Source organism: Nyctereutes procyonoides, unplaced genomic scaffold, assembly GCF_905146905.1.
Source record: "Nyctereutes procyonoides isolate TBG_1078 unplaced genomic scaffold, NYPRO_anot_genome, whole genome shotgun sequence".
NCBI lineage: Eukaryota > Metazoa > Chordata > Mammalia > Carnivora > Canidae > Nyctereutes > Nyctereutes procyonoides.
In genome coordinates this window covers 5,885,090-5,900,964 of record NW_026575040.1, presented here as the reverse complement: position 1 = coordinate 5,900,964, position 15,875 = coordinate 5,885,090, and the positions used below count along the sequence as shown (strand labels likewise).

The window sequence follows — 15,875 nt, the reverse complement described above, 5'->3', positions numbered from 1 at the left end:
AAAAAATATTCATTGGCAGAGAGAGGGCATAATCAGAGCGAGCAGCAGGCAAAGGGAGAGGGAGAAGCAGGCTCCCTGAGGAGCAGGGAGCATGATATAGGACTTGATCCCAGGACCCTGGGATCACAACCCAAGCCATAGGCAGGCGCTCAACCAACTGAGCCACCCAGGCATCCCCTCCTTCACATTTTTAATATTAATATCTTGTATTTTGTTTTCTAAGTCATGAGTCAGATTTATGTATTTTATGCTATTCTCAAGTTAGAAGAGGAAGTTGTTATACAGATTTCTGGATGACTGGCCAAGGATATTTTTTTAAGTGGTAAGGTATTAGTAGATAGACCATTTGGCATGTAGTTGGGGTTTTTGTGACTTCTGTACTCATCATTCTATGTGCAAAGGCATAAACCTTTGGAGAAATTATGAGTAGAACTTTATCAAGAAAGTTTGGGAATCTTTATCTAATAAACTGCATTCTGATACCTAATTGTTCTAATTAATTTCACCCCATTTCCCATTTTTTCAAAATTAATTAAATGTATACAATAGCTCATCAGCATAAATTAATCAATGGTACTGTCAGTCTAAAGGAAAGAAGCTCTGTGTTTTAGTCTGATAAGTCTAAAACTTGGCATGTAATTTCTTTTGGACTTCTTAGAATATTATTAACAGTTAATCCCTACCTATATCCTTGAGATTTTGTAAGAGTCAGATATTCCAGGGATATAATAAAATCTCAGTTAATCAGAATTTAATTTATTAAATCCCTTAATTAAGAATTCTAAAATGTGTATGTAGAGGGGAAGAGGCAATGTTTCACTCTTAAGATCATGATAAATCAGCAGAAAATCTAGAATTAGTATCTCAAAGATAAGGCTGAGTAGACCATATATGAATGACCATGTTCTGTATCATCCATCCACCCATTTTTCCATCCATCTACTTATCTATCCATTCATCCATGTATCTAGGGTATAGTTCAGAAAGATTCTTCTTGAATATAGACATTATTGAAAGAATGGTCAGAGTTTTAAAAAAGATTTATTTATTTATTTGACAGAGACATCATGAGGTGGCTGGTGGGGCCTAAGGGGGGAAGAGGGTGAGAAAATCTCAGGCAGACTCCATGCTGAGCATGGAGTGGGATGCTTAACTGCACCACTCAGGTGCCTCTGTTCAGCATTTTCATACTAAAATACAAGACTTTCGTGTTTTTGTTTTTTTTTTTTTAACAGAAATAGTATATGCAAAATAGATTTCCAATTAACCTTTAGTAAATTGGAAAATCAATTAATTAATTTATTGATTTTGGATTCGGCCAGGAATATAGAGTCTAAAATGAGGTCTGGCTCCCAAAGAACCTATGCCTTTAATTGGGAAAACAGGGACTTAATATCTAGTAAATTAAATAGTGACATATGAAATAACAGAAAATGTTTCAATTAAAATTTTGCCACATAGTAATATGGTTTATATGTAGGGCGAAGCATCCCACAAATATATATGGGAGTTTGATATATAAATATATGTGCATATATGTGGGTATTTATATATCCACATAAATATGTGGATATGTCAATTATAGATCAGTCTAGTTTCCAATCATTTAGAGGATCTTTTTTTGTGTGTTTTAAGGGCTTTCTCCGTAGTCATTCTCATTCCTTGCTATTTGTCGTAAGACATATATCACACTGATGGTGAAAGTAAACTCATCATGGGGATAGGGATTATAACTCCTGTGTATGATAAGAGCTGAAAAATGTAAGGATAAAACTCCTTTAAGCATAGATGAAACTACTCTTTGATTATTTCCTCTATACCCCCCAGTCTTTTAAAGTTTAAATCTGCCTCTTAAATTGAGAATTAACATGAAGTTTTAACAAAATAATTTGAAAACCTAACTCTGATGCTAATGAGAGAAATCAAGGTGGTCTGTTGTTTGTGGAGTTTTACCTTTATCATCTTTAGCTGACCAGTTACACCTTAATCAGTTAATCCTTAGACTATTTTTGTTCCTTCCTGGTTTTTTTTTTTTTTTAACCTATCTGAATTTTGATTTCTAAATCAGTTTACTGAATCATGATTGCTATGGTATCCTGCTAGGAGCTAAATCCTGTCACAAGAGCAGTTTACTGGTGAACATGTTGTCAGTTCTGAGTAACTATATTCTAGAACATTATTTTTTTTGATGTTTCATGATACTTAGAAAAGTGGAGTATGAGCACTGATTATTTTGAACAAGAAGCTAGGTATGTGATACTTCGGTTTATACTTTGTAGACTCATAGAAGCTAGCAAATATCATTGCTTGACAGTTTTTTTTTTAAAGATTTTATTTGTTTATTTGAGAGAGAGAGAGAGATAGAGAAAGAGAGAGAACACGAGTAGAGGGGAAGAGCCAGAAGGAGAGGGTGAAGCCAACTCCTCGCTGAGCAGGGAGTCCCATATGCAGGGCTCAGTCCCAAAACCATGAGATTATGACCTGAGCCAAAGACAGATGCTTTAGTGACTGAGCCACCTAGGACCCCTCTTGAAAGCTTTTTAATAGTATCTATATAGAACTTGATTTTAAGTTGTCATCATACTGTCTGATGGTCTCCCAAGGAGTATGGTAGCTTCCTAGATTTGTGTTATTCTTTTCACCTTATTAGTTTGTTTAAGCAGAATAATTCTGTGGTAACCATAATTTCTATCTTACTGCTTATCGCTCCCTTCAACATCATTTGCTTCTTTTAGGAAATTTTCTCTTAATAGGAGAAAACAGTAGATTTCCTCTGATGTTCAGACTGACCCCTTTGACCCCACTACTCAAATCTTACTTCATTTCTGGAATTTTCCCAGCGTCTCTTCTCTACATTCTTCTGGGTCTTTAAAATATACTTTAATATCCACCTCCTCCCAAACCCATGTGTAACCATCTTCTTAAATGCCAAATAACTGTCACATTTATGTGTGAATATATAACAGATACTATTTCTTTTATTCTGCATTTTGTTTTACGTAGTCTATTTCATATTGCTTGCCCGTTAGATTGAAAGCTAGTTAATGGCAGTCAGGAGTATAGGACCAACAGCCTCTAAACCTCTTGGGAGGATCATATGCCCCGTGGACCCTAACTACAAATGTACAGCGTTTATCCACATCCATTGGTCTCTGCAATATTCTCTACTAATGGTAGCTGAAGATACAAAGAATCTGCTATCCAAAACTACTTTCTCTGTATTTCCAGTAGCAAAGTTATGTATTGTGTAGCTTTGTGATAAACTTTTTGATATTTTGAAGGAGATGGAAGAGTAATAAGCCCTTCGCCTCGTAATAAATCATCATGCATCTCATCCACAACAAACGTGACAGAACTATGTGGGCTGGAAATGAAAACTACCATGAGCTCCTTATCAGCCTTTGGAGATTCTTCCATTCAGACACCTTCAAAGTCCAGAATCCGGCAGGGCTGTCATAGTGCTGGCCCAAATGTATCTGGTAATGAGGGACTATCATCTCAGTTTTAAGAGAGTTAAAATTTAGTACCAGGAGTCAGCGTTATAAAGGGGTAAATATAGTGCTAGAGTAGCTCTATACTTTCAACCAATCTGTAAAGCAAGGGAAAAATTATTTGGTATATACAGAACATGTAGTTCAGGGCTGAGGAGGAAAGGAACAAACTCAGATGTAGTAATTAATTTTTTCCTTAGAGAGCTATGGAAACTGTACTTTCCAGAAAAGATATTTGTAGATGCCAAACTTCCCTAAATATAAGGTGACTTTAGTGTCAAGATTTTAAGGTTTTTCTTAATCAAGTAATTTGTATATCATTTTCAATAGGTGATCATATTAATCTGGCAAGCTCATCAATGCCGTCATTTCCCATTTTGCAACGTTCTTCTGAAGAGAAAATTCTGTACTCAGACAGGTTGACTCTAGAAAGGTAAGGACAATTTCTTTTCTTTTTTTGATGAGATAATACATAAACACAGTACAAGATTGGAAAGATAGAGAAGTGTCTCTCTCTTCTCTTGTTCTTTAGCTCTCCAGTTCTTCCACATAGGTATAATCACTGTTACCAATTTTTTATTTATCCTTCCAGGGGTGGGAAGAGGGATTTTTATAGTTATGTAACAGTGCTTACCTATACCCTGGAAGAGTAGTATAGCAGTTCTAGACTATGACATTGATAAAAATGGATTTTAGGATAGAATAATTTATAATAATTTATAAATTATAATAATTTATAATAATTTATAATTTATAAGGGTCCTCATATGGGCCCTTCTAGGCCCTATCCAATTAAGTTCCTGTTACCTCACTGGCCTGACCTCCTAATTTCTCCTTCATTCACTCTACTGAAATTACACTTGCCTCCTTGGTGCCCCTTAAATACACCAAGTGTGCTTATACCTCAGGACTTTTGCACTTGATCTTCCCTTTGCATAGACTACTGTGCCCCCACGTGTCTGTAGGCTCATTCCCTAACTTCTTTCAGGTCTTTACTCAAATGTCATTATGTCGGGGATGACCTTTCCCAGCCAACATCTCCAAAACTACTACCCCTTCCCCCCTGACACTCCCTAAGCCCCTTCTCTGCCCTATCTTTCTTCTGAGCATTTATCACCCTCTAATGTATGAAGTATTTTACTTATCAGGTTTATTGTTTATCTCCTTCTACTAGAATATAAACTCCACAAACACTGGGAGTTTTATTCAGTTCTGTATCCCCAGCACCTAGAACAGAGCCTGGGACAAAATAGACTAAAAAATTTTCGAATGAGTGGATATATTTAGGAATTGATCTTTAGCTTTAAATCTAGGAAGCCTTTGAATCCTCCTACACTGTGGTGGGAATGCAAATTGGTACAGCCACTCTGGAAAACAGCATTGGAGGTTCCTCAGAAAGTTAAAAATAGAGCTACCCTATGAGCCAACAATTGCACTACTAGGCATTTATCCAAAGGATACAAACATAGTGATTCAAAGGGGCACATGCACCCCAATGTTTTTAGCAGCAATGTCCACAATAGCCAAAATATGGAAAGAGCCCAGATGTCCATCAATAGAGGAATAGATAAAGAAGAGGTATATTTACATACATATATGTATATATATGTATGTGTGTATGTATATATATATATACTGTACATATATGTATGTACATACATATATATGAATATACATACAATGGAATATTACTCATCCATCAAAAATAATGAAATCTTGCCATTTGCAACATTGTGAATGGAACTAGAAGGCATTCTGCTAAGCAAAATAACTCATTCAGGGAGACAAATACCATGATTTCACTCATGTGGAATTTTAGAAACAAAACAGATGAACATAGGGGAAGGGAAGGAAAAATAAAATAAGATGAAAACAGAGAGGGAGGCAAACCATAAGAGACTCTTAACTATAGAGAACAAACTGAGGGTTGTTGGACGGGAGCTGGGTGGGGGGACGGGGTAACTGGGTGATGGACATAAGGAGGGCACTTGTAGTGAGCACAGGGTGTTATATGCAACTGATGGATCACTAAATTCTATCCCTGAAACTAATAATGCAGTATATGTTACCTAAGTTGAATTTAAATTAAAAAAAAATAACTCTAGGAAGTCCTTATCAATACAATGGTAGATGAAGCACCACCATCCTACCTTAGGACTATAACCAGCCTAGAGAAACTATTTCTGCTATACAGCATAGTAGTGCATTTCCAAGAGCAAATTGTTAAGCAGACTTCTTACTTGAGCAGTGCACACTTGACAGTGAACTGTCATAGACCATCTGTGTGTGTAGTTGGGGAAAAGCTCTCTGGAGGGTGTAATGTGTTGTATTGTAGGCAGAGCACCACTTGAGGGCACCAGCTCTCATGACAGCTTTGCAGTATTGTTGATTTTGTGATCCTAATGCTACCTAATATTTCTAACTTTCCTGATATCCTTTTAATGTTTTGAGGGATTTTATGGTAATTTTTAGCTTAGTCTTTTAAGTCCAAGAACCTCAGTCCTTCAATTGTGTGTGCCTTGATATTAACAGGAGCCAATGTTTGTGAGATTGTCACATAACAAGTTAGGAACTTGGTGGTAGCTTGTGGTAATTCAGGCAGTTGTGAAGATGGTCCTTGTATCACGGACATCTAGGGTGAAGGTGCAGACTTTGGTTAGGTGGAGACTTGCTTACCGAGGAAAGGCAGGATCAGGGGAATTGACTCTGCCTCACAGGCTCGTTGTGAAATGGCAGGATCACAAAGATGCCAGAAGCTCAGGCATAATGTGAGCAGTACCAGAATGTGCAGTCAAGAGTTGGGTTAGCAGCAAAGCCCTTTGGAATCATTATTTGAGAGCCAGTGGTAACAGCAGTGGTTTCCAAAGGCAGATCTGCCATGCTGTACTACTTCTGCGCCAGGAGACTGAGGGATCCAGAGGAGACTCCAGACTGAGAAGAAGTGCTTAGAGAGCTAGACTCTGGCTGTCCTGGGAGTTAGGGTTACCAGCATCAAGTAGGAAATACAGAGGCAGAAATATAGTCTAATAAACACCTGGTGTTAGGGCAGGAGGTATAACAAATCAGGGATTTTGTAGGCAGAACAATCCCCTCTGGAGAGCACTGGCTTATTATGTATGTGTGTTTGCTTGTTTTGCTGCATGACAGGGACTTAGGGAGCAAAGGGGTGGACACGTGAGCCTTGCAGTTGGGACTTAGTCACTGGATTTGGAATCTGAGAAAGTGACTTTACTTCAAGCTACAGCAGCTTATGTAAGAGGGAGGCCAAGATTATTTCTTTTCCTTTCTCAGTGATGACTGACTCAGAAATTGGGTGAACTAGAAGCTGGGGGTATTGGTAAGTTTAACAGAGAAACAGAGGAAGACTGAAGCAGGAAAAAGGAGACAAAGTTTTTTGCTAAGTTGATAAGTAAAGATACAGATTTTAAACTAGAAAACTTGTCTTTTATTAATTTATACTTTACAAGGTAAGGAGCAAATGTGGTAGTATTGAATGCATGAATGAATTCTAAGTACTAAGCGCACATTAAAAGATTTCAACCACAATTTCACTCATGCTTGTAGCACTCTTATTTTTTTTAAAGGTTATATTCGCTTGATTTTTACTGAAAGGAAATAGTTCTAATAAGTCTCCACATTAGAGTTGTTCACACGCTGATCAGTACAGCTACATTTTCATGTTGAAAACCTCAGAGTGGAATCATTCCTCTCTGGCCATTTTATTAGAGTAGTAGAATTCTTAAAGGGCCCTGCACATATTTACTTCACATGTAATACACAATAACTTTTCACATAATTGATGCTTTAGTGTTTCAAATACAGCTAAAAGCATGTATTAGTAAGGTTTCATCCTATCCTATAGCATTCTGAATGTTCTGCAAAGTCTTAAGCTAATGTTGAACATGTAAATACTCTTAAGATCTGTGCTTCTAAGGAAATGTGTAATAAGGACCACCTGCCCATTAATGGATTTCAGGATGAAACTGTATTCATGAAAGTGAACTGTAGATGGCTGAATTTCTTGCTCTTCCTAAGATGTCATCTAGCTCAGGAGTCTGTGATTCCATGAGAGACCTGTGTATGAGTTGTGGTTTTTTTCCCTTACGACTTAGTTGCCTGGGTATTCTTAGCATCAGTGGATTGATGGCAAGGGTATTTCTCTGGTTATGTGACATGGTTCTTTGAATCATTTGAATTTTCAGAAGGCAATTACATGGAGTGTTTTCTGATGTTATGTCAATTTTATGAAAAATAATCAATATTGGACACTTTTCTTAATATGAGAGCTTAGACTTAATTTTAGTAATTGCCTGTTAAAGTGTATTGTCTTTTATAGAAATAATTTATAATTAGATCTAGGATATTCAGGTTCTGGAGGCAAGAAAGGATTCTGTTTATTTTTATCTTCTCACAGTGTGGGAGCACAAAGATACTATTAATTATATTTGTAATAATAAGAGGAGACAGGTTATCACATCGAAACTGTATTAACTTTTTAAAATGTTTTCTAGGCAAAAGCTGACTGTATGTCCTATCATTGATGGAGAAGAACACCTTCGTTTATTGAACTTCCAACACAATTTTATAACTCGGATCCAAAATATTTCTAATCTACAGAGGCTAATATTCTTGGATTTATATGATAACCAAATTGAAGAAATCAGTGGGCTTTCTACTCTGAGATCCCTCCGTGTCCTTCTGCTGGGGAAAAACAGGTAATCTTTATAGAACGGATTTGTTTATTTACTGGGGGCTAATGTTGATACTTCTGGTGTTTGATAGCAAATCAGAATTGAAGAATCCTTAAGAAACTAATAGACTAAAAAAAAAAAAAACAAATACACTAATATTTGGTAAGATTATTTGAATGGATTAAGATTCCATCATAATTTGTTTTATGAGATTCAATCTGACAGTCAAACCAAATAATATTTATGGAATGCATATTTTATTAGTTCCATTACTTCCCAGTGCTCTATCTTACATGGAAGTGAATAGCAGACTTTGGCCTTAACTTTATGTTTTCTTGAGCTATCTTGTAAGCAACCGTGTATATTCACTTTCGTCTTGTGTGTTTCACTTATAATCCCTCTCTGTACTTGACTGTGGGTAGACATTTGATATTTCGTGTTTGTCAAATTACTGATTGATTCTTGTTCAGATGGTGTTCTCGGTATGCATTTAATATTACATCCTATATGAGCTTTCCCAGTTCCTTTTCTAAGCTCTGTTGAGTAGTGCAGTTACATAATTTCTGACTGATAGTTGTCTATGACTTTTCTCACCATTGTGTTTTGCTGGATAGCTTTCTCAATGCCTACAAAGAAGGGCTGTTTAGCCAACTCCAAAAATGATTTTTATATGATCAAATGATGAATTTTAGTTACAGTATCACACCCAAGCTTGGTTCCCCTCCCCACCACTTTCTCCCTGACACCATGGATCTCCAATTACCTCTTTATTCTCACTGGTCAGTGGTAATATAAGGTATTTTTCCAACATCATGCCCCAGAATCCTAGGCTCTTGTCTCTTCTCTGTGTTTACTACCAGTATAGTTCCTACCAAAGTAGTTTATTGTCTATACTTGGTTCAAGTGTTATACTTTAAACCGAACATTGTGGCAGCTGGAGGGAATTTGGGGAAATTAAAGGAGCATGGAGTATTAGAGCTTAAACTGACTCCAGAGATCAGCTCTCTTATTCACAGAAGAAGAAATGGAGATGTAAAGGGACTTTTGCAGGTTATATATGTATAAACTGTATGCAGTAGGAATATGCCAGCAGAGTAGTTTATGGAGTAAAGTAAGAAGTCAACTTTTCATACGTTTAAGGCATTCCCTTTAGGTGCTCCCTGTTCTCTCTCCCAGAGATTTCTTAACTAGTTTCTAATCCGTGGAGTTTTTGATTTGTTTGCATAGCTTCTATTTGTTTTTTAGCACCATTGCTTTATGGCCTCCTTTCAGTCCTGGAGTTTTTTCCTAGTGGCATTTTTAATCTCCTTTGCTAGTTTTAAACATAGTATCTAAGAGCCACTCCTAGATCCCAGTGTTTTAAATTATCTCTCAACTGACTTTTCTTCCTACTTCTCCCTTGCAGCTTCTCTGACTTCTCAGAAATAACCTTTTAAAGTTTTTTTTAAAAAATAACTTGTTGAGGATCCCTGGGTGGCGCAGCGGTTTGGCGCCTGCCTTTGGCCCAGGGCGCGATCCTGGAGACCCGGGATCGAATCCCACGTCGGGCTCCCGGTGCATGGAGCCTGCTTCTCCCTCTGCCTGTGTCTCTGCCTCTCTCTCTCTCTCTCTCTCTGTGACTATCATAAATAAATAAAAAATTTAAAAAAAGTAACTTGTTGCTTGAAGACACCCGTCTATCTGACCTTCTTACTTTTCCAGAGGTCTCTTTGCTCCTCCAAGTCTAAGGGATTTAATGCCCTTTTCTGTATCCTTAATCTTGGTCAAATAAAACTAATCTGATTAAGTCACTTCCTCTTTCTACTCTGTCTTTCTGCTTTGTTTGTGTTTGGTCATGTTTTACTTCATTTTTCACATAAAGAAAACAGCTATAAGGAATTTAGAGCATTAGTGTTCTCGAGTAAAAAAGAAAGTCAGAAAGACAACTTTCTGCATTCTCCCAAAATGCATATTTCTGAAGTATCAGAACAAGGCAAATCTGCCTCATGTTTTCTGGTCAGTTATGTGAGCCTTGAAGATGCAAATCTATCCTGAGGCAGGATTTTAGTGAACTTCAGGCAAATCTGGCTAAGGAATGCTGGAGGAGAGAGCAGCTCATCAGCCACCCTGCCTCCCCAGGTTTGTCTTGGATGAACTGTTGCCCCCTGCTGGGCCAGTCCAGGACGGTTTCTCCCTCTTTGCAAAGCACTGCACCATCTTTTAAGTCCAAGACAGTGGAACCAGCTGTTAAAATCCAGGGCAAACATATTTCTCTAAGTTCAAGCAGCTCCAATAAAGATTTCTGGCCAAAATCTAGAATGACTGTGCTCAGATTCTGTATGTGAGGTTTGCAATGCTACTGAAGAACCCCTAGCCCCTCTGTACCACTGTGCCACTGAAGTTCTTGCCATCTAACTCTTCTACTTTCTGTGTTCTTGTTTATCCTTGTGAGATCTTCTCATGCTTTCATGATCACAGGCTAATGGGTAGAACTTCAATGCGTTTTTGTCTTGTCACCCAGGATTACAGATACAAAACTCAACAGGCTCAGGATTCCATATTCCTTTCCTATTGATTCCTGGAAGGTCTCCACTAAGGTCTCCACTTTGTCTCTAACACCTGAAAAGCCTCGCCTTCATATGTATTTCTGTAGTGTGGTCCTTATGCAGGCATCAGTATCATAATATGGCTTGCAGAGATAGGCTCTGATGTACCCCTGGGGGTCTGTAGCTGCTGATGTGATGGGTAAGGCTTGTCTTTTTCTAGTTTCAGTCCATTTAATGGGAGAACTTCCTTTTAAAGTTCCTTCCTTTTGGGTCGTATTGGGAACTGACTACAATTCTGCAAATTCATGAGGTTAATACCTAATCTGAGCATTGGTCTCCTGGTCAACTGATACCTTCATCTGCCTCTGAATTCTTTAGAATTGAATCTTCTTTTTTTTTTTTTTTTTTTTTTTTAAGGTCATTTCAGGTGCTGGGGGTGGGGGAAAGAATCTGTGATAAAGGTAGTTCATGAAGACAAGACACCAAGATGTTTGGTTGGTCTGGGTTTAACTGACAGTGAATGACTTAATCTATTTCTTTCCCCTATTTCCCTGGGCAGTCCAAATCTGCAGTGAGAATAGTGAAGCCACCATGTGTCAAAGCTAAAAGAATGCCTGAAGTCACAGCATATAGGTGGTGTTTTACTGGATAGCTTAATGTTATATGAGCCTCTGGTAGAATTCTGTGGGAAGGCTGACGACACAGGCTGGGCTTTGTGATTGGACCACCTTAAAACTGCCCAGAGTTTCTGATAAACACAGAAACAGAATACATTGATCCTCCAAATCTGAGAACTTTAGGCCGAAACAGTCTCTGTCCCTTGTGTGTAGTTTTCAAAATGTTAAAAATAGAATTCTCAGACAAATAGTAATTATAGGCCAATGTTTTAATTAACTCAATCATGAGGGAACCAGTCGGATAACAAAGCTGGTTCAAAAGGAGGATAAGAGAAACTGATATATTGTCAATGAAAAGCAAAGAATGTCGGAATATGATTAAGTTATAAAATGGGTTCATGTCCCATGTCCCATGTACAAAGCAGTAAGATTATAACCCTCTGAGTTATTTCTCTAACACACAGAAACAAATTACATTCCTACCTGGCAAAAATCATCATTATATCTTAATCAATTTTCTACAAGTTAGCGTATAACTTTAAAGAGTTTGGGCTCTCATCAGTAGTAAATAGTCAGGTGGTCCTTAGATAGGCTTGTTCACAGTGCTCTGATATGATATTGAGAGGACATGCAGTCATTCTTTTGCCTTATTTCCAAATATTGGTTATCTACACTGAATAGCACTCTTTATTCTATACTTAACATAGCACAGTGTACAAAATTAGTTTTTATACTATGTTTTTTCACTTCAATATATTAAATTATTTATATCTTCTCATATTAAATGTTCTTTGAGAAACATTTTTGAAAACATTTTTTAGAGCTGTGTAATATATAGATTTGTAGATACATAGATAGATGGATAGTAATTCACTTAATATTTTCCACATGTTAGACATTTACATTGTATCCCTCGTTTTTGCTATGATAATGCTGTGAAAAATATCCTTACCCATAAATCTTTGTCTGCCTCTCTTATTTCCTTGGAATATGCTTTAGTATTTTCTAAGTAGGTGAGTTCATCCTCATGAAACTCATATGAGAGGAAAGTTGAGATTTGATGAAGGAGATCTATATTTTAAAGTAATACTTCTCAAAATGTGATCTCTGGCCCAGCAGCATCAGCACCACCCAGGAATATGTTAGAGAGGCAAATGTTTGGACCCTGTTCCAGAAACTCTGGAGGTGGAGCTCAGCACTCTATATTTTAGCAAGCCCTCCAGATGATTCTGATACTCACAGAAGTTTGAGAACTGCCATTTTAGGGAATGTGGACTTGACAGGATCAAAGAGCTGCATAAAAGGCTTCTCTAATAGCTGGGAAGTCAGATTGCTGGAGAACATCACTCTGTCCTAGCCATATTATTAGGTTATTTTAATTTCCTCCAATTGTTTCAGGTATTTCAAAAGCAAAGCAGGCAGAAGAATAACTTTGTTGATAGTTTTGTCTGTTTTCCTATCTGATAGTATCAGCTATAAGGTTGAGAAATTCTTTTAAAATACTAAGGAAAAATAGAGATAGGAAGAACAAAAGACAAAATGGGGGAGTAATGAGAGAGAGAGAGAGAAGGGAGAGAAGAACTGCTGTCACATTGTGATAGGGCATAGTGGGTATATGACAGATATTTTTATATACCAAATTGGATTGAATTGGTTGTGGTGATGTAATTCTGGATTTGGCAATGATGTAGCTGAGTTCTTTGGCTGAGGTCACATGGAGATGGAAATTCTCAAAGTTTAAATTGGCATTATGTTTACATAGTGATCAGCATATAATGAAGTTTCAAGGGATGATCCAGATTCTGGAAACATTTAGGAAGGTAGAAATGGTTCTTTGAGGCCATAAGCAGTAGCAACGGAAATAGTGATAGGCAGGTGATGATCAAGATGGATTGCATGAACTTCATTTCTACCCTTTCTTTGCCACTGCTCCCTTCCCTCTACTAAATTATGGCAACAGGAGAAAGTAGGATCTGTAAGAGAGGAAAAAAATAAGAGGGGAGTAGTTTTTGTTTTGTTTTGCTAGAACTGTCTAGTTGGAAGCAGTTAGACAGGTAAGGTAGCCAGAAAAGATAGGAATGAGGAAACAATGGATGGGCCCTATTCATTAAGGAATATAAGAAGGGACATTTTAATGCTCAGCATCATTTGGCCTCAGGGGAATACAAATCAAAACCTGATACCTATCAGAATGGCTAAAATTAACAGATCAGGAAATGACAGATGTTGGCAAGGACATGGAGAAAGGGGAACCCTCTTACACTGTTGTTTGGAATGCCAGCTAGAAAAGCCACTCTGGAAAACAGTATGGGCGTTCTTTAAAAAGTTGAAAATAGAGCTACCCTAGGACCCAGCAATTGCACTACTAGGTATATAACCCCAAAGATACAGATGTAGTGATCTGAAGGCACCTGCACCCCAATGTTTATAACAGCAATGTCCACAATAGCCAAACTCTGGAAAGTGTCCAAATATCCATCGACAGATAAATGGATAAAAAAGAGGTGGTATATATAAACAATGGAATATTACTCAGGCATTAAAAAAGAAATCTTGCCACTTGCGATGTTGTGGGTGGAATTAGAAGGTGTTATGCTGAGCAAAATAAGGCCATCAGACAACATATGATTTCACTCATATGTAGAATTTAAGAAAACAGGAACATAGGGGATGGAAGGGAGAAATAAAACAAGATGAAATCAGAGAGGGAGACAAACTACAAGAGACTCTTAATCACAGGAAAGAAACTGGAGAGGAGGTGGGTGGGGGATGGAGTACCTGGGTGATGGACATTAAAGAAGACATGTGATGGAATGAGGACTGGGTGTTATATTCAACTGATAAATCACTGAGCTCTACTTTTGCAACTAATAATATACTATATGTTAATTAATTGAGTTTAAATAAAAAATAGTAAAAAAGGATAAGGGGCATTTTATTTATTTATAGATTTTATTTATTCGTGAGAGAGAGAGAGAGAGAGAGAGAGAGCTAGAGAGAGGCAGGCTCCATGCAGGGAGCCTGACATGGGACTCGATCCCGGGTCTCCAGGATCAGGCCCTGGGGCTGAAGGCAGCACTAAACTGCTGAGCCACCCAGGCTGCCAGATAAAGGGCATTTTAGAGATAAAATGCTGTGTTTTAAAATTTATAGCAATGGGGGTGCCTGGGTGGCTCAGTCAATTAAGTGGTTGTCTTTGACTCAGGTCATGGTCCTGGAGTCCCTGGATTGAGCTCTGTGTCTGGCTCCCTGCTCAGCAGGAAATCTGCTTCTCCTTCTCCCTCTGTCTCTGCCCCTGCTTGTGCTCTCTCTCACTCACTTACTCTGTATCTCTCACATAAATAAAATCTTTTCAAAAATTAAAATAAAATAAAACTTAATAGCAATATTTTAGCTTTCACAAGACAGCAAATAAAAAACTTCAAATATTCACAAACTGAGCAGGTCTTGTAGAAAACATTAAGTGGTGTCTAATGTATCTCTGTGATAAATAATCCTGTTATGAATATCCTTGTACATAAAACTTATCCATTTAGTTAATAGATAGTTATTGGGTTCCTACTCAGTGCGAGTCCCTGTAATAAGTGCTGGGGATGGAGTAGAGAATATGTTGAAATTTCTGCCCTCTTGAAGCTCATGTTTTGGTTTGAGGAAGGAGGTCATGAGAACGTAAACACATAAATAATGTAATTTTAGGCAAGGATAGGTGCAATGAAGTCAATTAAAGCTGGGGAAGGAGAGAGGAGGATAGGAAGGGGGAGTGAACCATGCAAAGTTCTGACTGAAGAACACTGAGGAAGAAGGAGCAACAAAGGTAAACACCCCAAGGCAGAAATGAACTTGTCAGATTAGAGAGAGCAAGAAAGCCCCAAGATGGGAGCAGAGAGAGCCTGTGGTAGGAGCTGTGGTAGGAGATAAGGCCGGACAAGGACTCAGGAGCCATGAGGGTTAGGGCCTTGAGGACCGAGGTGAGGAGTTTAGATCATATTCTGAAGGGAACTGTGCCTTGTTGTAAGGTTATTAGAAGTAGAATTGCTTTTTCCTAAAGATCTGACTCTTAAGCTGTCTTTGGGACATTTCCCCCAGTGGGCATAATTAACTTTATAATTAAATCAATGGGAAATATGTTTTTGTCATAAATATATATGTAAAATTACATATAATCTCTCTAAATGTACATATTTACATAGATCTACTGCTGTTTCTGTACCTACTTACCTAAAGATAGAGTAAAATTAAAATTAAAAGAATAAATTAAAATACCTTAGCATGTTTTGATTTACAATAAATGTGATACATCCATATTTCTACTCTACTTACTCTGATTTTCAGAATCAAGAAAATTTCAAACCTGGAGAACCTCAAAAGCTTAGATGTCTTGGACCTTCATGGAAATCAGGTATTCTAAAGCCCTTTTGTTTCTTTCTTTTCTGAAAAGAAGTCTAGAAAATTTGGCATTTTAAAGGTTTTAACAATGATACTTGTATTGAAGTATTTCAAGAGTTATTTTACTGCTTCACTGAAATTTCTAAGGTATTAAGCCTGTTTATT

General features: G+C 37.5%; 1 protein-coding gene across 3 annotated transcripts in view; it reads left to right on the top strand.

Moving 5' to 3' along the window:
- Nucleotides 1-15,875, top strand: part of LRRC49 (leucine rich repeat containing 49) — a 152,044-nt gene that overhangs the window by 6,264 nt on the left and 129,905 nt on the right. For 2 of the 3 annotated variants that reach the window (XM_055320135.1, XM_055320134.1), the window contains exons 4-7: nt 3,282-3,479; nt 3,822-3,924; nt 8,003-8,206; nt 15,657-15,723. In XM_055320135.1, coding sequence (XP_055176110.1) covers nt 3,282-3,479; nt 3,822-3,924; nt 8,003-8,206; nt 15,657-15,723 — 572 coding nt within the window. The remainder of the gene's footprint in view (nt 1-3,281; nt 3,480-3,821; nt 3,925-8,002; nt 8,207-15,656; nt 15,724-15,875) is intronic. The other variant, XM_055320136.1, reaches the window with a different exon arrangement.